Source organism: Leptidea sinapis, chromosome 20 (genome assembly GCF_905404315.1).
Source record: "Leptidea sinapis chromosome 20, ilLepSina1.1, whole genome shotgun sequence".
In the NCBI taxonomy this organism is placed as follows: Eukaryota; Metazoa; Arthropoda; class Insecta; order Lepidoptera; family Pieridae; genus Leptidea; species Leptidea sinapis.
Window position 1 is genome coordinate 10,197,051 of NC_066284.1, and position 24,389 is coordinate 10,221,439.

At 36.7% G+C, this 24,389-nt stretch overlaps 1 protein-coding gene across 1 annotated transcript in view; it reads right to left on the bottom strand.

Annotated features, from left to right (window-relative positions):
- Positions 1-17,183: 17,183 nt before the first annotated feature.
- Positions 17,184-24,389, bottom strand: part of LOC126970127 (protein MON2 homolog) — a 72,303-nt gene continuing 65,097 nt past the window's right edge. The window contains exons 36-38 of the mRNA XM_050815856.1: positions 24,263-24,362; positions 23,174-23,286; positions 17,184-21,757 (exon numbers count right to left, since the gene is read on the bottom strand). Of these exons, the coding sequence (XP_050671813.1) occupies positions 21,648-21,757; positions 23,174-23,286; positions 24,263-24,362 (323 nt within the window). The 3' untranslated portion in view covers positions 17,184-21,647. The remainder of the gene's footprint in view (positions 21,758-23,173; positions 23,287-24,262; positions 24,363-24,389) is intronic.

A 24,389-nucleotide genomic window follows, 5' to 3' on the forward strand; every position in this document is an offset into this window, starting at 1 on the left:
CAAAACAATGAATTTACATTATATGATTTATACGTCTAGATAGACTATGACAGCTGTGAAAACATCGAAAAAAAAAATCAGTTTAGAGTAAACCTCTATTTTGAGCAATGCACGCCCACTAACACAAAGTGTCATACAAATCGCGAGTGTAAGACGTAGCTTGTCAGCACATTAAAGTATAAAACCTGGCCTGTAAGAGACTTTAATCTAGACATATAAAATATGTAAGAAATTTATTATATATCGTTATGTTTAAATGACGTAAAACTTATGATTTGTAATAGTAATATTGTGTGTAACGAGTTACTATGTTATAAATTAGAAAACTCACATACTTGTACGCTAGGGCCGTGTCACGAGAACCAGAACTGCATAGCGACCCACGAGAGCAACGGCTTGGACATCATAACAGCACTCATCCTCAACGATATCAATCCGCTGGGCAAAACTCGGATGGATCTCGTGTTAGAGCTCAAGAACAACGCTTCCAAACTACTGCTGGCCATCATGGAGTCTAGGAACGACTCCGAGAATAACGCTGAAAGGATCTTGTACAATATGAATCCTAAGCAACTGGTAAGTTGACATACCTTTTTATGCACACTTAAATATAGTGCTGCTAAGGGTTCTTGAGAACTAAATACAAAAACAACATTCAACAGCACCGTGAAGGCTCTCGTCGGTTTTGGGGCTATCAATAAATTACGACTCACGAATTTTTGACCCCTACACCTTCCTTGTCGCAGCTGGTCACATTGTTAAGAGCCCCCTCACCCCTTACCTAGTGTGACGTCACATATTTCGCAATTATTTTTTGTTTCATTTAAATTATTTTACAATGAAATCAACATTAATTCAAACAAAGGCATGAAAATTAACGGAACATAAAAAATATATTATATTTGCAAGTTTAGTTGGTATATTGTTTAAATTTACTGTTATATTTAGAAATAAAATATTATATTTTGAAAAAATGTGATGTCAAATTTGGGACATCTCCCCCCACCCGTTGTCACACAATGTCACACTTCGTCGATCCCCTCCTTCCTCCTTAACGTGTGACGTCATTTATGGATGGCCCCTTTAAGAGCTTGATTTATGGAAGAGAAGGGCAAACAAGCGTATGGACCCTGTATTCTTATTCTAGGCGAGAGAATAAGAGAAATTAAGGAGCCGTGATACGACAAAAGAAATTTGAAATGTAGTTAATGGTCAGCTTGGGTCGTATGGGGGTTTGTCCACGCGCCATTTTAGTATTAGGGCTAAGCACAGGCGCATGACTCAAGTGTCTGTAAAGCAGCACAATTTACATATATATACAACATCATCTACACCTATTTGAATGTGCGAGCAAAATATTAGTACAAATTAGATCGTGAAAAACCGTTCGAGTGACGTATAGTCATAAAATCTTGTATGGTTTGTTCAACTCTGTTTTCAGGTTTGTGTAATTAATCCCAGAAGTGAGGGCTATCATTTTAAAAACATAACAAATTGTTAAGATTTGCAAGAGCGACATCTCAAGTCAATTTTCTAATATGCAAATATTGGGGTTGAGCAGGTAAAGTAGATCCTTTAGATGAAGACACAACCTGAGAGTTGAACAAACCATACAAGATTTTATGATACGTGACACGAACGGTTGGCTCAGTTGGAAAGAGCGCTCGCACGGAACGCGAGAGGTCGCGGGTTCGAGTCGCGCATCGTTCCTAAAATTTTGTTTTCAAGCTAACCAATTTATATGCAGTATTGTGTATGTGTGTGTAGGTGGACGTGGCGTGTAGTGCCTTCCACCAGGAGCACGCGGCGGACGCGGACTCCGACTGCGACGATGACACGCCCTGCGCCGCCGTCTCGCCCAAGGAGGTGACGTGACAATATATAAGTCTTAGATAATTTGTACGTCTAGATAGAGCGTCATGCTGCTAGACAACCATTTAAGACAGGCCACGTTTATTTCTTTAGTGTGCGTGACATGCTATGTTTTACAATCGCGATTTATATGTCACATTGTGTTAGTGTGCGTGCATTACCCAAAATAGAGGTAGCTATAGATAATAGAGTCCACTCAATTATTTTCGACGTTTTTACAGCTGTCACAGTCTGTCTAGACGTATAAATGGTCTAAAATATAAGTATATAATGACAATTTAAATTTTGTTTTTACCAGTGGGAGGCCCCCTTTGCACAGTACGCCGGCTAGATTATGGGTACTACAACGGTGCTTATTTCTGCCGTGGAACAGTAATGTGTAATCATTACTGTGTTTCGATCTGAAGGGCGCCGTAGCAAGTGAATTTACTGGGCAAATGAGACTTAACATCTTACGTCTCAAGGTTACGAGCGAAATTGTAGTGCCGATCAGAAGTTTTGGGTTTTTCAAGAATCCTGAGCGGCACTGCATTTTAATTGGGCAGGGCGTTAATCAATCAATTACCATCAGCTTAACGTCCTACTCGTCTCGTGCTTTATTTTCATAAAAAAAATCATAAAAACATATAATAAATCAAGTAAAACCAGTTTTGTAACCTGACTGTGCAATTGGATTTACCATCCAACGTTTTAAATCTTAATATATATATATATATATCACGTGCAGGTCGGTCACAACATCTACATCCTGTGCCACCAGCTGGCCGCTCACAACAAGGAGCTGGCCGGGCTCGTGCGAGCCTCGCCCGCCGGACCTGCGGCGCCTGCGCTCACCTACTACCGCACGCACACCGCGCAGATAGAGGTACCATACACCCGCATACACACATAATACTCACAAAATAAACTTGGATAAATAAAAAAATCAAAATATGTTATGTTTAATAAAATAAAAAAATTCTACTATTTTCGGAAGGCACTTTTAAGACCTATACCAAAAGGAACCGTGTTGTCTACGGCTGCCGTCAACAGATCGAGTTAGTAGGCACTTACTAAAAATCAATATTGGAACCAATTCCAATTAAGAGCAAGGATCACCTTGGGGTGATCCTAATTTGCATTCCAAAAATATTGAGTGGGTGTTTTTTTAGTGACATATTTTTATTGCGTCATGAAGAAATGCTTACTTTACTTTAGATACACACAAACACACACATAAATAGCCTGGCCAGCCTCAAAAGGGAATGTACAATTACATTGAGGCATACTGTTATTACTTACCCTTCAGCCTCCACCTGGATTACCAGGGGCTAAAAGCACATCTGATTGTTCCAAATAAAACTTTACAAATATTTCACGGCTGAGATTTGATCCTTCGACCTCGCGATGTTTCGGCTTCGCAATCACAATGATCCAAGCACTGGACCAAAGACTCTATCTATGATCATTAAATTGAAATAGCTGAACTATAATTAGTTTGAAGTATAAATCTTTCATCCATAATTTCGATCAGGCCACGTGACCAGACATACAATTCGCGCGTTATCTGTAGCTTTATCGACTCACTCTCGCCACCAGCAAAGTGTCTGGTACGACAATCACAAATCGGAATACGACCTCTAATTTTTCCTTAAATTAAATTGTTCCCAATCAACAGATAGTTCGCACAGATCGAAGCATGGAACAGATCGTTTTCCCAATACCGGAGATATGCGAATATTTGCCTGCCGATAGCAAGCATAGAGTACTGCAGACCGCAGAGAGAGACGACCAGGGAAGCAAAGTAGCTGACTTCTTTTCGAGGCTTGACAACCTCTTCCATGAGATGAAGTGGCAGAAGAAATTACGTGGTAAGTTTGTCTTGCTGGGAATATATCTATTAATAATAATGATTTAGTATTCATCATCCCGATATTATTATAAAATAAAAGATCAAATTTTGTTATTTTGAAATTCGACTCTTAGACTCGAAGGACCAATCCATGAACGCACTTATTTGTTTTTTCAGATGCAATCAATAATTACTGATAATAATGAAATTTAATAAATTTACCACATATATGTGGTGGTGCCTGTACTTGTTAGATATAAAGGTCGTATGTATGTCACTTCATTTTATGTCTCCTACCGCATTTATTACAGGAGTTTTCCGCCACGTTTTAAATATCGCCATTGGATGTGTGACGCTCGTCCACAGTTCGGTCTTACAGGCGATTTTCGAACTTCCACGTGATAACATGAGTACGTTCAAAGTAAGTGCGTACGTGTGCCTAAGCGGCCAGCAACTTTCTTGTGATACCACTCACACACGTCACACTTGATGTTCTTCTGAGGCATAACATTTCGAAATAGTGGTCGTTTTTGTAGTTTTGACGTTCAATAAGTGATTTTAAATCCTATTTCGAATAAAAATATTTAAATTTTACTGGGGTCGCAACAGAGTATAGGAGTTCGTTTGTCTAATCCATGAAAAAGCTCCGTCGTCATTGTACATGAAGTATCTCTGTCTACCTTTCTGAGTTCATAGACTGACGAGATGTTGTATTATTGTATCTAAACTTACTTTCAGGTCAGCCGTTCCTCTTCTGGGTTTCGTCGTACATGTCTCTCTGGAGCAACATACTCTTCAACTTCGCAGTGCTCATAAATGTTATTGTCGCATTCTTCTATCCCTTCCAAGATGAGAATCCAAGTGAGTACATATTTTGTCTCTTTGTATAATATAGTCGTTTCTTAAATGACACTTATGAAAAAAATACCACCTCGGCAAAAAAAGCCAGACGTTCAGCTGTTGGTAATTAGTAAGCCCTGCCCATTAGGCATAAAAGGCATTTATTTTCTCAAAATTTATTCCTTCAGAATTCTTTTTGATCTCATTTCAAATATACTAGATACTACTATCGCTTCGGAAACACTTGGCGGTCTAAGAGAGACGAAGTACATATGAATCATTACAATGCAGTGCCGCTCAGGATTCATGATTGTACCCTGAGAAAATTCAGATCGTCATTGTAATTGCGCTTGTCACTTTGAGATATAAAAATGTTAAGACTGATTAACTCAGTAATTTTTCGAGCTACGGCTGTTCAACACCACGATACTTGCACATTATTGCTTCGCGGCAGAAACCACTGTAGTACCGACCTCGCCGGCATAGGCGACACAAACTGTAAATAAAAATGATTATTCTTTTTATTTGAATGGACTCCCAACAGTTGTATATATTAACTTACATTCCATCACACATCATTCCATAACAATAACAGTAACTGTAATATGCCTATAAAGTGACTAAAACCTACTTAAGTATCATAAAACGCTTAATAAACAAAACATATAAAGTTAATGAGTAATTAAAAAAATAATAATAAAACAATATATGAGATAATTTTTTTAAGAATTATATGAAGTTAAATTTAAAATTAGTGCCATATAAGGGGTGTTAATATAATTTATCTACACCCATGCATTAAATCCTCTATTAAAGATTCTAAAACAGTTACCTTATTGTCAACTATACACCCAATGTTCTAATAACCATCACCAAACGAGTGTTGTAATAAAATTTTCAGTCCAACATTACATCATCCGTTTCCATAATAACACTCCTTTGGATTGATATTATGGTTACTAGGTCTGGCTTTTTAATGATAGCAGTAAGCTGTTTCAGAATCTTTTATAGAGGGATTAATATTCTGAGTGTAGATAAAGTCTTGTATGCAACTGTTGATAATTAGGTATTAAAACACCCATGTGATACTATTATCAAAAACCCACCTTCGTGTTTTAATACCCCTTATTACACAACAGTTGCACTGAACATTTTCAAGTTATCGTCATATGTTTGTTACAGAGCTGGGCGAGCACCTGTCGCTGGTGGTGTGGGTTGCATCCTGTGCGGCGGGCGCACTCGTGGCGTGGCTGCCGCGGTCGTCGGGCGCACGCGCGCTGCTCGCGTCCGCCATCGTGCGGCTCATATTCTGCGCCGGGCCCGAGCCCACGCTGTGGGCGCTGGCCATGCTAACTGTGAGTCACTAACACGCACTGTACTGAGGCCGACGAGACCTGATAAACAATGTAAACAAACTGACCTTGATGAGATACATTGCGGTAGCGAGCGATTATTATCTCTGTCCCTATCAATTGTATGCAATAATAGCGTCAGTTGGTTGACGACAGCTGTAGTTGAGTGTTTCGTGGTACAGGAAAGCAGTCAGTACCGGAGTTGTCAACATTTGGTTCGCCATTTTGTGAACATAATTCCTGTATATATTGCGTTTTTTATTATTATTAATCCATTACTGTTAGTTTTCTTGTTGATCTCTTTTTATTTTTTGTCGTTTTTTAGTTAAATTATTGATTTGAATTATCTGGTATGGAATGTCTGGTAGCTCTAAACATCCTTTGAAAGATAGCAATTCTTTAAAATATTCAAAGATATCGATGTTTTGAATCCCTGAAACTATGTTTACTTTCTTTATCTCCTCTTGTTGGCCTTACTATAATTGAGTTGTGATTGCCGTCTTGACAATTATATCAATAGTAATTTTGACTATATATGACATTGTTGGAAGTAATATGTCCACAGAGAAGAGCAATTTTTTCTTTCATTTTTTAAATTTATGAGTGGCATGCTTAAGTATAAGGTCGTATAAGGCATAAAATTAATTAATTTTCTCAAAATTGATTCATTTGGAATTCTTTTTGTTGTCAGTTCAAACACTACCACTGCTTCGGAAACAAATGGCACTCTGAGAAAGAAGGAACGGCGCGAGAAACTCTCCCAGAATTCTTTTTTTGCGCTCTTATTAATAAAATATACAATTATTGCAAAACTTATTGCTTTCAAATAATCATAATTTAGTTCCAGGTTGGCAGCTGTGGAATAGTAAACTTAATGTTAACAATAATATCAAGTTACTTAACTTTAAAAAAAAGAACTTAAAGAATAAAGTCAAGGCAATAAAAATCGACCAGCTTTTTCTTTTACACAATAAAATGATTTTCACACAAAACTAGATCGATTGGTTTTATTAAAAAATAATTATTTTCAGATAGTAGTTAAGGGTATCCATCTGGTCAGCATAATGGGCAACCAGGGAACCCTCTCCAAGTCTACTCGCAGTGTCATCACCGACCCCGAGCTGCTGTATCACGGAGTGTACTTGGTCTTCTGTTTTCTCGGTATCTGCTGTCATCCGTTCTTCTTCTCTGTACTGGTAGGTAATCGTAATTGGTCTATTAGATACTTATATTAATGGTAAATCTGATGTAGGGAACGAAAAGGATACCCGCCTCTTCTCCAGTGAGGTTCTAGATTGTATATCTTTGCATTTACTGCTATATATCAATGTTAGACTAAGCAGATACACCAAAATCGAGTATGCCGTACTGCACCCTACTGCCTCACCAAGTTCTCACTTTTATTGCGTTTATAAAATGGTTGATTTTGCATGGTCTTATAGCTTGTTTTAATAGCTTTAAGATGCATGCACACAAATCATCCTAATTATAAGCAAACTATTGCTACACGTAAAATAATATGCATTGACAGAACGCTGCGTGAGCTCCAAAATCACGCCCATCTGCGGCATACCGTGCGATCAAAGTTTCCCGGAACGGAAATGATATTGTGCTATTATTGATAATGATTTATTTCTTCTTCAATGATAAGGTGGAAAAAATGTTTTTGTCATTCATCTCATTGTTCTTTAAATATCATACGTTTGTGTGAACAAACGATTGCACCAACCGGGATTCGTACTAGGGACCCATAGCTACCAAGAGCTACTAATCCCGGAGCTCAGTACTAAGTAGTTTGAACCGATAAAATTGTCACCAGTTACTGGACATCGTGTACCGGGAGGAGACGCTGCTGAACGTGATGCGCTCGGTGACGCGGAACGGGCGCTCCATCCTGCTGACGGCAGTGCTGGCTCTGGTGTTGGTCTACATGTTCTCCATCGTGGGCTACATGTTCTTCCGAGACCACTTCCTCGTTACGGTCGACCGGTTGGATGGTGAGTATCAAGCTTACATCAGTGAAAAACTATTCTCCACAACTACGTGGGCGTGATTTTTGGCCACGGAACAAACCACTATTCCTGAAATTTCAATTCTTCTTCAAGTTGAAATTTGCTTACTTTGGTAGTACTCGTATATATGATATGACGACGAATTGCATCAGCGAAAAACTATTCTTCAAAACTACGTGGGCGTGATTTTTGGCCACGGAACAAACCACTATTCCTGAAATTACAATTCTTCTTCTAGTTGAAATTTGCTTACTTTGGTAGTACTCGTATATATGATATGACGACGAATTGCATCACCATCAAAATCGTCATTGCATGTAAGTTTACAGCTGGCGTTTTTCTACGACTTCTTTTAATGACAGCTTATTTAGCTCCATACTACTGCTGCAGTAGGCTTCTTTGGCAATTAACAGTTGGAACACTGCTTCCTAAGGCAGCAACGGGGTGCACCATAAGAAATTCCTTTTCAAAGTCATTTTGAAGGCGTTTCACAAACGTCCTTTTAACAGTTCCTTTCGACATATTGAGAGCTTACTATATTCAACTGAAGAATTTACGTATCGATACTGGGGAATGTAAATACCAAACTCAACATACGAGAATACTCAAGTAAAACACACACTCACAAACCGAAAAACAGTGAATGTCAAATGAACTTCGCGTGACAAGCACAGGTACTAAATGACAATAAAATGGCGCCGCCGGGTCGGCGATGCGTTATGATATTTCTAGTGATAACTTGTTTATAATGCGCTTATCTTAATCTTTAATTAATATATATAAATTGCGTGTCACGTTGTTTGTCCGCGATGGACTCCTAAACTAATGAACAGATTTTAAGGGGGATTACTTCATGGAGTGCAATTTAGTCCAACTTGAGAGATATGATAGTTTTTGTTTCGATATATCGACCCATAATTTGTTGACGCACGGCTTGACAGTTCTGCTGTGAAACAATTTCATTATAACAACAGGAAGCATATTTTACGAAATAAATCTTTAGTTATGAAATATGACTAACAAATTCATAAAAAACAGTATTTTATTCATTATGTACAGAACAACGTCTGTCGGGTAGGCTAGTAGTTAATATTATTGTGTACAAATATTTATATTTTACTCATTTATTATTTCTATATTTATTTTATTTTATTTATATATATGATATATTATATATAGTTAAAAAACTAATAAACGAATTCTTAATATTTAAACTAAAAATATTTCGATGTATTAAATCGATTGAAAAATATACCTTTTTAAATAAAATAGATTAATATTTCAAATCGATTCGGTAACATGTGAGGGCGTCACTAATTTCGAACTTTGTTGCTATCATGTTCTCTCTAAATGAGCTTTTTTTAGAACCGATAACGATGATACCGTAAAAAATTTAAATTTCCATAATTTTTTAAATTCAGTTTCATAGAACAGAAGCGTATTATTCTGGTATACGTAAAATGATTGTGTTGTCCCTTTATAGATGACGACGACCCCCGTTTCAACGCCGACCAGTGCGGCGACGACCCGTCCAACAAGTATCTGGCCGGGGCGGACGGCTCGTGCGGCGCGAGCGCGGGCGGCGGCCGCTTCGTGTCGGTGGGCGGGGCGCTGCGGGAGCGCAGCTGCGACTCACTCATCATGTGCATCGTGACCACGCTCAACCAGGGGCTGCGGAACGGAGGCGGCATCGGGGACATACTGCGTGCGCCGGCCAGCTTTGTACGTACTGACATTAATTATGTATAGTCGAGAACCTACATTTGAAACAATAATGTATTCTAATATTATAAAGAGGTGTAGAGTTAGAGTTTGTGAGGTTGTAGGGGGTAATCTGTGGATTTACTGAACCGATTTTGAAAATTCTGCTAATAATAGTAAGCCACATTATTACACACGAAACAAAGAATGCAATAATAATGTAGGTACGCTAGTATAAAACCTGCGAAAGTATTACTTCGCTAATTAATCGACGAATCAAATTAGGTAACCAACACCTTGTCTACATACACAAAATGGCTGCGAACGAAATTCAGCGATACGTCTCCTTTCTCTTTCACTCGCCTTGTTGCATATTCTCTTTCTATTTCGTTGCATAGCCTTATTTCGCCTTAGCGAATTAACAATAAAAAAAATCCATACATGTGTGTACAGGAGCCGCTGTTCGTAGCGCGCGTGGTGTACGATCTGCTGTTCTTCTTCGTGGTGATCATCATCGTGCTGAACCTGATATTCGGTGTGATCATCGACACCTTCGCCGACCTGCGTAGCGAGAAGCAGCAGAAGGAGCTCATACTGAAGAATACCTGCTTCGTATGTGGTCGGTTACTTGCAACTACTTTCAATAACACGCGAACCACTACAGGATATTTCTCAAGTGGAACTCTAGCATAAACTTAACCCTAAGCGTATCCAATTTTAGGTTATAATATATTTTTATGAGACGTGCAGGACTCTACCCATTACAATCCAGTGCCGCTCAGGAATCTTGAAAAACCCAAAAAATCAGAGCGACACTACAATTGCGATCGTCGTTAATTCTCATTTTCCCAGTAATTTCACTAGCTACGGCGTCCTTCAGACTAAAGCACAATAATGCTCACATTACTGCTCACGACAGAAAAACGTACGGTTGTGGTATTCATAATCTAGCCGGCATCCTGTGCAAAGATGCCTCTCACTGGTAAAAAGGAATAAAAGGCATTTATTTTCTCAAAATGGATTCCTTTACAATTCTTTTTGATGTAATTTCTGATATACTAGATACTACTACCACTTCGGAAACAAATGGCGCTCTGAGAAAGGAGAAGCGGCGCAAGAAACTCCCCAAAAGCACGAACAGCTCTCTTTAGTAGAGCAAACACTATATCAATGCCAGCAGCATGACCCCATAGTAAAATACCGTACGTCATGATGCTGTGAATTTTCACAGCAGCAGTTATTTAACTGAAGTACACTAATCTAGCGGTCGCAACATTTGTGTACTATCGGCGTATGCCGCAGAGCTGAGTCTATCTAGTTGGGCAATATGCGGACCCCACTGAAGCTTTTTATTTCACGTGATACCCAAGAAGACCGTAGTATCCACAAGTTCCAATCTGTGGTCATTTATAAGTACGTTGGCTTGTACCTCCGCTGTTTTTGGTGTAATGAACCGTAAACACTTTGTTTTTTTTTACTGTTTAAGTGCAGATTATTCGTCTCAAATCAACGCACTATCTTTGAGAGTGCATTGTTTTCCTCATCATCAATATCTGCACGTCGCTTCACTTTAAAAATAAGTGAAGTATCATCAGCAAACAATACACTCTCATGGCTATCATCTACAACAGACGGTAGATCGTTAATATATATAAGAAACAATAAAGGACCGAGAATAGAACCCTGCGGAACACCTATTCCTACAGGTTTACCCGAAGACCGCTTGCCATTTACATCGTCTATCTGAACTCTTTCGCTTTAATATGATTTTAACAGATTAAGGGCTCTATTTTAACTCCATAATGCTTTAGTTTTAGGAGTAAACTTTCATGGTGGACGCGGTCAAATGCTTTGGTCAAATCATAAAAAATGCCCAATGCATCCTGTGACCAGGCTTCAAAGATGTGTTCAATGAGTCTAGTACCCGCATTATAGTTGATAAGCCCCTAGTGAAACCAAATTGATTGGTAAAGGCCTTAGTCGCTTCTTACGACATCCTTGGGTCTGAGATTTCCCTTTATTTTCATTCCCCGGGGAAGCCCAATGCAAACATATTTTGGACAAATGTTGATGCTTTAACTGGGTTTCTTGGTTTGATTAAATATAAATTGAATGTTATTGTTAAGTTAGTAATTACTAAAATCTTGTGAACTGTTTAAAGGGTTGAACAGATCCGCGTTCGACAACAAAACCGTGTCGTTCGAGGAGCACATCAAGAGCGAGCACAACATGTGGCACTACCTGTACTTCATGGTGCTGGTGAGGGTAAAGGATCCCACGGAGTTCACCGGACCCGAGAGCTACGTGCACTCGATGATTAAGGTGACCAACTATAAACGAGATGAACGATGTTTTGTTGTTATATTTTGTGCTAATTTGTTTTGATGTGCTTTTGTATTTGGTGTACAACATAAAAAGACTGTAGTTTTTCGTTGAATATCTTGCAATGGACAGATTCGGTAGTGTTGAAAGCGTCCCACATGTCTGTTCCAGTCCAACAACCTGGACTGGTTCCCGCGGCTGCGCGCGCTGTCCCTCATGGGCGGCGGCGAGGGCGAGGGCGGCGAGGTGGAGGTGCGCGCGCTGCAGGCGCAGCTGGAGCGAGCACACGGCGCCGTGCGCACGCTCACCGCGCTGCTGACGGAGCTGAGGGACCAGGTACTGGCGCTCACTTCTGGGATTCATTCAATTAAATTTATAACATAATTTGACCAAACCCAGATGATGCGACATCTGGGGTTCCGTCCCAGAGGTCGCGGGTTCGAGTCCCGCATCGTTCATAAATTTTAGTTACAATATTAATGTAAAAATTATTAAGTTGATTTAATACGACTAAATATATTCTTTAGATTGGAGGTTATGTGTGCACTAGATTTCGTAATTTCTTATTTTTTTTTTTTAGTACTTCGGTAGGTAGGTGATCTCGATATATTGTTTCATAACTTTCCAAAAGACATATGTATGTGCAGGTATTCTTTTATCCTTTGTTGCGCGTTTTACATTATGCGGTTTATCTCCAGATGACAGAGCAACGCAAGCAAAAGCAGCGCATCGGACTGCTCAACTCCACGTCGGCGTATCTCCAGAACTTGCAGATGAACCTGCCGCCGTAAGCTGACTTCATACACACCCACTCATTGTGTATTTATTTCAATGTTTATTTTTTCATTTATATATTCTCTAAACTGTTTTAAAAAATTCATTTGCTTTAAGCATATGTAGTGGTACATATTTTATTATCATATAACCTATTGTTGTTTATATTTATTTATATTTACTATATGCATCAAGTGTGTAATCACGAAAATATTTGATAAATATCAACTTGGAAATGTACAATTTGAGTTGTTATTACTCATATCAACATAGTTTTAGCAATAAAAGTTCCGTATATTTTCAAAATATTATACGTAAATATTTTTCAATGAATTTGATAGGTTTTAGTCGTTGAGTAGGTTTTAGAAATCAAAGATAGTGATATTGTTACCTTAGTATTTATTGCCAACATATCTTAACTATTATAACCTAAAATTTTTGAATCTAACTCCATTTGTAGACTTAAATAGAAAAATTTACTAAAAAAATCTTGAATATTTTATCGTAGAAATGAATCTTTTTGTACACATTATCTTCTATACCCTTCTTATACTTTTTACTAACATAATGAGGCTATGTTTAGATTATTCATCCTTTAGAAAATTTTACTATATTTTTGTATACCTGTCTACCCTGGATTAACTATCGTAAGAATTTTTAGAGCCTTATTTTCAAAGATTTGAAGTTTTCGATTTATGGACTATTGTGATGAAATAAAGCAATAAATACAATGAGTTTAATAAATGTATTATTAAATAACTATTGTTATCTATCATTCGTTCAATTTTTTTTTCAAACTCGGACTAAATTTCACTATTGTTTAAGTGTTTACTACGTTGGTTTTACTATCCGAGAGAAGGCATGAAAATAATTTTATTTACAAATATTGTAAAACATAAGGCACTGGTGAGTGTTAATTTTATTAGTCGTTCATAAGTTTTTCGTTAAATTTTGGTTAAATTATACACAATATAGCTATTTATATCTGTTGGAAAATGTTTATTTGACATTAGAATTGTTAAAATAAAATTATTGAGCTTTTATCAATCACTCGCTGCCTGCTGGCATGTGCTTCCTATTGCACTAACGTGGACTATAAGTGTCAATGTCACCACTGAGTTGTCAAAGAATAATAAGAAAGAAATAATAAGAAAGATTAACAGAAGTAAAAGTCTTCTGTCGCGCACCACGGGCACCGAGTGCGTGACATAAGTTTCTATCATATATAATATTAAAAGAGGAATATTCATGATACTTTGCAGCAGGGAATGTATACTTAAACTTTTACTAAATCTTAACGTTTGTTGTGCAATACTTTACTAAAACAAGCTCAAAACCGTTACCTACTTACTGAGTGTAGTTAGTTAAATGTTTGAAGATCTGATATATTTTTGTTGTGATTTACATTATTGTATACTATGGGGGAAGAGGGGGGATGAGACGGCATACGGTTGACATGCTAGGTTATTTTATCTCTAGTTTAATTTTTTATTGTGATACGGTAGTTGAGAAATACCAGGCTAATAGAAACAAATAGAGCTGGTAGTTGATTCATTAATAATTTACTGATATTTAATATCTGTTTCATCTTTCTTATGATACATACTTAGATTAAGGATTGGTCTCCGCTGCGCTCCAACTAGATACCGCAGGCGTAGTCTCAAAGTGCGGCAACTAATACTACACCCAAGTGGGCGTAGTCGAGTCAGTCTCGAACAATGTGTGACGTTGACGTGCCACATATTCTGTTAAACTTTGCTGATAATTGAAACTAAAATTGGGGGTTGCACAGTAAAACTTTGTAAAAATAATACTACAACAAAAAAATAAAAACACTGGGATCACGTATCATCAGTAACTATTTTGTATTTTATTAATTTCAATGTAAAATAATAACACGAAGCATATGTTACACAATTTGAAAGATGCCATTGAGTGTCAAGACGCCACGCAGAAGCCTCCAATAGTTAAAAAAGTTATTGTTCTTAGGTATTGCGGTATCTAGTCGAAGCGCAGAACGATTCTTTATTTAAGTATACATAGCATCGGATATTATAATAAGGTCAAACAAGGGATATTATTTTTATGATTCTCAATTATGCTTTTTATTGAGAATTATATCCTGATTTTATAATTTACTTTACCTTCCTCGTGAACACTACATATGTTTGCAGTAGTAGATGCATTAAACACAATATATATAATGGTTATTATTAAATTGGTATTTGTATTGATATTATACACTGATACGGATTATTACAATCCCGCGACATATTAAACATCAGAAGCACAACACACGTCTGTTCCTAATGCAGCCATTATTAATGGCGCCGTGAGCACCGAGTGTTTGACATCAGTACAATAAACCATTGGCAAATAGACTTTCTATTAACCCAGTGTTTCTACTGCCGCCGTATTGCGTTTTGTATGTTTGTGATTTAGGGTTTTTTTGCATTTTACTTAATCGTAAAATTGATTTAGTAAAATCAATTACTACTTAAATAATAATATGTGTATCAAAAAAAATTATTTGTTAAAGCACCTTTTCGAAAGCTGAGAGCTTTGTCGTGTATGTGATGGGATTTTACTTAAAATTATATATTATTGTTATAAGTTTTAACTCGAATAATAACTTGTTAAGAACAACATTACGTTAACTTTGACTGTTTTTACAAATAGTGCCATTCAACAGTGAGACAGTTTTATTGTTTTAAGACGCATTTATAAATATTTAAAGCAAAACATTCCTATCTCCTATGTGACAACACTATTAAAATATTTCTCCCATATTTTATCTTTATCCCCGATTTCACCAATGACACTTCAAACTGAGTTTAATAAAACTCATTTTTACGTACACGAGTTTAAATGCCAGTTTCGAAAACACAAAGCGATTTCATGAATCACTTTTGAGTATGTTGACGTAAACTGAGTTTACATGTCACAAACAATAGAATATATCAAATATCTGTCAATACTGGTATCGATAAGTATGAACAAAATCAAAATTAAATGTCAATGTTTCTAGTACGATACCGACAGTGAAAGCTCTTGAACGCGAAAGAATTTAAACGCGTTTAGGCTATAACTGCGTTTAGTTTGTGTTGGTGAAATCAGAATTGAATCTGTTAACTCGTTTATTTTCGTAAGCTTAGTTCAGTGTTCTAATCGCGTTCTAGTTGAGTGGTGAAATCGAGGCTTAGAGTTGCTGTTTTAGATATCTTTATCTAAGTACATTCTATGTAAACGTATTTACTTGTATTCTTGTACATTCCTGTCTTCAGATGAGTTTAACATCTATTGACAGCCGTAAAGATGAACATCACTACTGTGATGACCGATTGTGGTGAGATTTGTTTTGTTTATGAAAATAAATAATGGCACAACGTTGTTTTTTTTCTTTACCTTCAGGGCGTCCTAATTGATTGTTTACCCGCAGCATTGATAAAAACAAAATATTCATGAAATTTTTATTTTTATTTATTAAAGGTTAATTGTTGGTGAATGAACACTAGTAAGTTTGGTGCATATGTTAGATATATTTTCGATTACCAAGGTCACCGAAACAAAAGAATATCAAAACCTAGTTTGCTTCAAATAAGAATAAATATAGTGGCGACAAAACTGGAAGTTTTGAAGGGAATACTCACCAGACAGGAGCCACCTCTTTTGTCAATTCAGATGTCACTAACACTTTATGTTAAGGACACAGTTTTCCGGGCGATTGATTTATATTTGACCTTCTTTTTCTATATTTTCACGAGCGACGATGAGGTGACGCACGCGGCCATTAAGAGATTTTTTTGACAGCTCGCCCCATACGTTAAATAAAGAGGAAAAAATATAGCGAGAGAAATCCGCTTAACAAGTTTATAATAATAAACCATAATCACTAAATATAATTAGAAGTTACTATAAAAGAAAATTTTTTCGGTATACACGTGATATGGAGCCACAACCTGAGATTTGAACAAGGCATACGAAGATTTACGATCCCTGCATCACTCGAACGGTTGGCTCAGTTGATAAGAACGCTTGAGCGGAACCCGAGAGGTCGCAGGTTTGAATCCCGCATGGTTCATAAATTTTGGAATCTTTGGTTTTATAGTGATTCGCTGTGTTAACACTAAATGAATGTGTTATCTTGTGTTACTCGCTTTATCAGTAATTTTTTGAACTTGACTGCATCACAGAACCTGACGAATTTAATTTCACGATCTATCTCGACGCCTAAACGAAATTTTGTCAAAAATGTCTCACGTCATTAATGGACGCCCCCTAAATGGTTTAAGCTCATACTGGCGTGCCCCAGAGCAGAGAGAAGAAGCAATACTCCAAATGCGGCCGGATCTATTTGTTACCACATCTTCATTTCACTGAAGATGCTAGTTTCTTCCGACGCTTATCCACTATTTCTAGAGAGAGACTTGTCAGTAATGGTTTCCATTACAATCGAGTCCAATATTTAAAGACTTCACATATAATGGATTATTTATTTATTAATAATCGTCAGTCACAAACGTTTCAACTTAAATAAAATATTAACAATATTATTATACGCGCTGTATAATGAAAACATAAAATCTTTGAATAAATGGGCAAAATAACCCGATATATTTATTACTTTTGATTAAGAAGATCGCATTCGGTAACTTTTGACAAATCAAAAATTTATCTGACTGTCACTTCAGCCGCATAACATCACAGAAAAGGTATCTAGGTATGTATAAATATTCTATATTTGGGTACATAATCAACAGACTACACAGATAATGATCATTAATTGTATATAATATATATGTCGGAGGAAGCTATGAGTCGGGTTGATTGTTGTTTCCATGGAAACAGGAAAGTTAGGAATATTGTAATTTGCGTAACGACCAATCAGAGCAGAGCACGAGCCTCGAGCGGGGTCAAGGCGCCATCTTGACTCGGGCGAGGCCGACATTTTGAGGAGACATTCAAGTAATAGCGACTGATCGAGTAGGATCGTTGAAAGTGTATTCGTCGGTTAAAGTAAGAAGGGTGCCCTGAATCTTAATTGTTAATTATTGTGAAGTGACAAAATATTGTTTAAATTTAAATTAAAATAGTGTAAAACTGTGAATCATCGTGTTTTGTGCTTGCATTTTACCCTGATGATGCCCACTAAGTCCCCAACCACTAATGACGGTGTCAACGAAAACAAAGCTTCTCCGACATATATAATAATAAACCCTCAAAGGCCAGAAAGCTCGTGTGGTTTATCTGCTGTTGCAAGAGATTTCTCTCTTCCGCAATGGTTCTCATCATTTAAAAAACTCCTCCCACGAAAACTTTTTATAACTAGAGAACACCTAAGCGTATTTAAATGCGTTAATTAGCAAGATTAATACAACCATAACGTACTTTGCGTGCTTCGGGGTTTACACATTATTGAGTGATATTAAACATTTATTCATTGATTGATTTAATATATTTATTCAATTAATATTTAATACAAATAAGATGCACCTACTATGTTGTAGTGCGGCCGAAATAACACAACACATCTAGCGCAGTAGTAACAAACAGTACCCTACTACTTGTTCGATAAATAATGGTATTGTAGTCTCTTCTTACAACCGACTGCAGACTGCAGACTTTTTCACAAGACAGGCAAAATGAGCACCCAATAAAGTCCCATTATTTATCACAAGCTCACAAGTAGTAAACATTGTAACTAGTCCGAACTCATAAACGCTTGCTAATTAAATGAAAGTTAATCTAAGAATTTCAACAAAATAAAAATATATACTACATACCATTATTATTCACACTATATTTGCAAAACTTATTATTTTTTCTATTGTATTCTATACTGAGGTACCTAATTCCGAAGAACTACATCAAAAACTAATTATTATAAGTATGGAAAGTATTCTGCATATTTGAAAGTGAAATATAACGGTCGCAAAGTGAAGGAAATTTCGGACCTTGACCGGAAATTGACCTTTGTGTTCAAGGAAAGAGAATGTAGAGAGAGAGGACTTATTGTAGCTAACATCTAAACTATCGTCAACTTGGAATGATTTAAAGCTAATAATTATGAAGTAATACAATATGGCCTACGCATAATAAGTATTGCTTAATATCGCAACATTTATACTTAGCAATTAATTATTAATAACTGTTTATGTCAGCCTCACGTTTGGGTTGCCAGCCACTAGAAAATATTGAAGAAATTGTTTTAAAATAAATCGTTCATTATTTAGGTAAATTGTACAGAGGTGGTATTTAAATAAAACTTGAGTTTTATTCAAAGGAGAGTAATTGACAGTTTGCAATTGAAAACATCTAAACTAAATATTTAAGAGGTTTTTTGATTGTTTACAAAAAATATTTTATTCCATTACATCCTTAGATCATATAAACGTCTAGATTGACTGTGACAGCTGTGAAAATGTCGAAACAAATTGCAGTTGACCTCTATTTTGAGCAATTCACGCACACTAATACAAAGTGACATACAAATCACGAGTGTAAGACGTAGCTTGTCACGCACACTAAATAAACCTGGGCTGTTTTCTTCGGTTGTCTACCAGCAAAAGCCTCTATCTAGACGTATAAATTATCTAAGATTATCTCGATACATGTTTCGTGATATAAACAGCCTTTGCAATGAACAAGCAACCCACAAACAAACACAGTAAGTCCACTTTATGTAAATGCAACAATGACAACGATATTAAAGTGGTTCGACGTTCATATTGATATGACGTCATATGGCGACAACGTGCCCGAGTGACCAGCACGTGACGGACAAATGCGCCACTATTAATACTATCAATTAATAAAACATCTTATTGCGTGCTCCTTCTAATTGCTAAATAAAAATATATAAAATTTGATTATAAATATATAAAAAGTAATTTTGCAAGTACAGGTAGGTGCAAGTGTGAAGTGACACATTGTCAGATATTTATAATATGGGATGTTAGTAAGAATTGAAACCGACTATAATTTACGTAAAGTGTAGTGGAATATAGTTTTGTACTATGTACTAACTAATCCCTAGCTAGGGTTTTGCAAAAAATATAGAGATAAAGAAAATATTTGAAATTAGTGACATTAGTAATAATTACATTTACATAAAAAAAAATTAATATTAGTTACACAACAAGGTAATGTGAATATTTGCCTGTTATTCGTGAACTAATTTGTCTCAAAAGGATTCTAACTCTTTTAACTAAACATACATTTAAAACGTTTCAAAAAGCATCACCTCATATATAGGTTCTACTGCTCGTACACGGACATAGCAGCAAGTCATATGTCATGTACTAAACATGACGTATTATCTGTGGGTGAATCGAGAAAGAAAAACTACAGCAGAGACAACACTATTCACTAAACACTTGCACTTTTCACTTACACCGACTACTTGACAAACCCTAAACTAGCCACAACTCTTAACTATACTTCGTTTCCGTTTAGTCTATGTGACGTTATCTACGGTCTATGTGACGTTATCTACGGTCTATGTGACGTGTGATTATTGTTATAACATTAAAATATGTGTATAATTTAAAGTATTGATTAACAAATGCTTCGATGTTAAATTGTCGCATAAAAATGGCACCAGACAATGTGTTCACGTAGATCTTTGCACATTACATTAAATATCAATTTCGCAATCGTGTACGCAGTCCTAACAATAAAATTGTGAATCTCGGTATCTTACAGTAATAGCAGAACCTTATAATGATCGTTTAAAGTTAAAAATGTTAGCTTCGTACTATTCAAATTTAACATAAATAATTTAAATCATCAATCAAAAATAAAAATTTAAATTATTTATTGGTAGAGTACAATCAACGCTCATCGGATATCACTGCAGTATTATTTATATCAATGTACACGCCACGCGGCTATAAAGATGCGCAATGATTTCGCTGACCGCTGAAAACTCATTCAGACTCGGTCATACTTTGACTTGTCCGAATTATACACATTACACTGTCATTTTTCAACTACTGGTGTTGTTCGTTAAGGCCACGCCTACCGTTAAAATTACTGATGGATATAAAATGTATGTTGTATATGTTACCATTATAATTATTATATAACACATCTTGACATTAAAAAAATTGCTTTATAAATTTCGTAAGCATTCGGTGTCTATTTAAAAAAAAACTCATTCCATTATTGAATTTATGGATAAATTATAATTTACTGGAGTATATAGTTGTTCATATGGCATGCACTAACAGTCGACTTATTTTATATTCCTCGCAAAAAGATAGGACTAATAATTCAATATCTTCAATCTAAAAATCCAAAAACTGCCCTAAAGCTTCTTTATGTGGCACAAATCAAGCTAGATTTGCTAACGTTACTCAATTAATACAGCTAGCATAATATTTCGTAAAAATCATACATATTTTATATTACAAAAATTCATCACGCTATAAAAATTAGTTTAAATTGAATTAAACTTGCTTTATTTTAATATGCTACATATGTATAACTACAAAATGAACTCTACGCGCCTCTAAATAGGTTCTATTTTAATAAACCACTAGCGAGTAAAGCATACACGTATTCACATACACGCAACACAATAGTCTAGTATTGCTAAAATGTCACTGCTCTTGCTATCTTCAAGCCGGAGAGGGTTTCTATTCCCGGTGTAACTAGTCCAATAGAATGTATCACATATTAACTTTATTTCGTGAAATTAATGTATAGTAACAAAATAAGGTTAAGTAAAGCATAAAAAGTTAGTCATGCTCGTGATTTGTTTTCAAAACAGTGCTGGCAGTTTGCAGCGCTGGGACAAAAATAATGGGAATTCCATGTACGTAATATTGTAAAGGTCTAGTCACACCGAGGTATATCTGGAAGCATCTAGAAGGTTCGCACGAGCGTCAGCGAAACTCGCTACAGCTTCGTGCTCTATATGTGGATGGTGTAGAGCCGGCGTTAGGGCGGCGACAGTAGCGCGGCGAACTGTAGCAAGGCTTCACGTAGGGCTGCGCCGGCGGCCCGGGCGCGTCCGCCGCACGAGAGACGCACGAGGTCTGGATACACACCTGTCATTATGATCAATATTATTAAGGAAAAGGACAAACGAGCATACGGGTCAACTGGTGTTACTTGATCACCGCTGGCCCCATACTCTTGCAACACCTGAGGAATCACACGAGCGTTTTTGTCGTGTCGTCCCGGAAACACCACACAAGAAAGGTCATTCCACAGCTTTGTAGTACGTGGAACTATGTCCCTTGAAAACCGTACTGTGGAGGAACTCCACACATCAAGATGGCGGGGATGTTATTAAACGTAAAGTTACAAATAACATAAAGTAAAAATGTAAAAAATGCAAATAATATATTGCCTTACAAATGAAGTCAACGATCCTCTGAATAGGAAAGAACATGTGCTGGCTTTATTTATTGACTTTTCGCGTGCTTTTGAGATTTTGATGCATAAACACCTGGTAGAGAAGCTTGCTAGTTGTGGTGTTTGTAGATCTTTATTAAAATGGTGCGAAAATTACCTCCATTATAGAACTTTTACAGTTAAGATCGATACTGCATATAGTAGGCATGTGGCATCTACAGAAGGTACAGCGCAGGGCTCAGTGCTGGGCCCACTTCATTTTCTCTCATATGTAAATGATATGCATAAAGTACTCCATGTGTTGTCAATTTGCAGATGATACATGCCTTCTGAACGCTGATAAAGATCCTAAAAATGCTCGCGACCACCTGCAGTCAGTTTTAAAACGTTGAATAAGTGGTGTCACGATGCTGGTTTGCTAATTAACCTAGGTTAAACTAAACTCATAATCATAAGATCACCAAAACTTGCAAAACGACCAATGGGTGACATTCTTGCCCACGACCATAGCTGTTTGCACTCAAATAACAGCATTTTTAAATGACCCGCTATTGAAGTAGTTGACTCTGTTACATATTTAGGCCTACATATAGATAGTAAATTTAATTGGAGTAACCATATTGAATACGTCTGCAATAAGCTTTGGCAATTTATAGCTAATATGACGATTTTAAGAAATCGTATTCCCTTTAAAGTAAAATTAATGTTATACAATTCTCTAGCTCAATCTTATATACAATATGGTTTGAGTAGTTACGGACGTACATATAACTCTTATTTGAATGAAATATTTAAGTTGCAAAATAGAATATTAAAACTTTTGCCTAAGAAAAATTATAGTGACAATTCCGAAACTGAATTTATGTTATTTAACAAAGAGCTAGCTTATTTCGAAACAAAAGCGCCGACATACGTTTTTATGAACAAAACCCAAACACTTGAAGAGCAATAAATTATATTGTATCCCGAGCCGTTGCGTCATGCGGTGACATTGATGTCGCTAGGCACACGCTCGAACCTGTGCGTAAAAAACGGGTTGCCCTGGCAACTGTTAATATCTGTTTCAATGTTGTGTGATGGTCGCCCCGCCCTCCCACTCGACCCACCAATCAGCCGGTGCCAGTGCTCCACGTGCAGCTTGGCAGGTGGCGCCCGCGCCATGGCCTGCGTCAGACTGGACAGCGCACGCAGCACGAAGGACACCTCCGACACCTGCTGCCTGCAATAACGACACATTATAACTTTAAAGGTTTTATTTTTAATACTGAATTGGTCATATCTATATCATATTGACCAGTTTAGGCAGTTTAGGTTTTAGGCTTCTTTAGACAGGATGCCAGCTAGCTTATGGGTACCACAAAGGCACGTATTTCTGCCGTGAAGCAGTAATGTGTAAGCATTAATGTTTTTCGGTCTGAAGGGCGCCGTAGTTGTGGAAATTACTGGGCAAATTAGACTAAACATTATATTTATTTATTATATCTCAAGGTAACGAGGGCAATTATAGTGTCGCTCAGGGATTTTTACCAATTACAAATAATTACCATCAGCTCTACGTTCTGCTCGTCTCGTCCCTTATTTACATAAAAAAATATTATCAAGGAAACATTGATTATAATCCTGTTTGTCTTGGATTCTCCTACAACAATGTTTTAGTTTTATCTGTTTAAATATTTAAGTAAGTATATTGTACTAAATATATCGTTGTCTTGTACCCATGTGCTATGCCTTGTTTGGGGCAAGATAGTTCGTGTAAAAATGTGTCAAAAAAAATGTCCACGGTATCAATACCGTTGCCAACAACACATTTAATCATCGAGGCACTGAGAAGAACAAAGCGTTGTGTGGCGAGGTTGATAATTCGAAATACGTACAAATATGCTCATGGAACGATTTTCGTTTAAACTTGAGCCGACAATATTTGAACGAGCGTCACAAATTGATTGAAGTTTGATTGTATCGAAATATAATTATAAAAAAGAAGCCTGCTGAGTTTCTGAGGTCTGAGTCATTAATTTTCGAAGGGATGGTAGTTTTTGACTTTTAATACTTTGACAATAAGTGATTTCGTATCGTATTTTAATTAAAAATATTTTAATTTGTAATGGTTCCAGTCCTTTCAATACAAATAAAATTCATGAGCGCGTAAATAATAATTTCAGAAGAATTTGAGAAAGTAGTGTATAAAGACATACCTGGTGAGTGGCTCAGCATCGTCCTCATCAGAACTGTACTTGGCTATTACCTCTTGGAACCTGTCCAGGAGAGGCATTATGGATAACGGGTCTGACTCCTCTGAAATAATATTTTTTTTTATACATG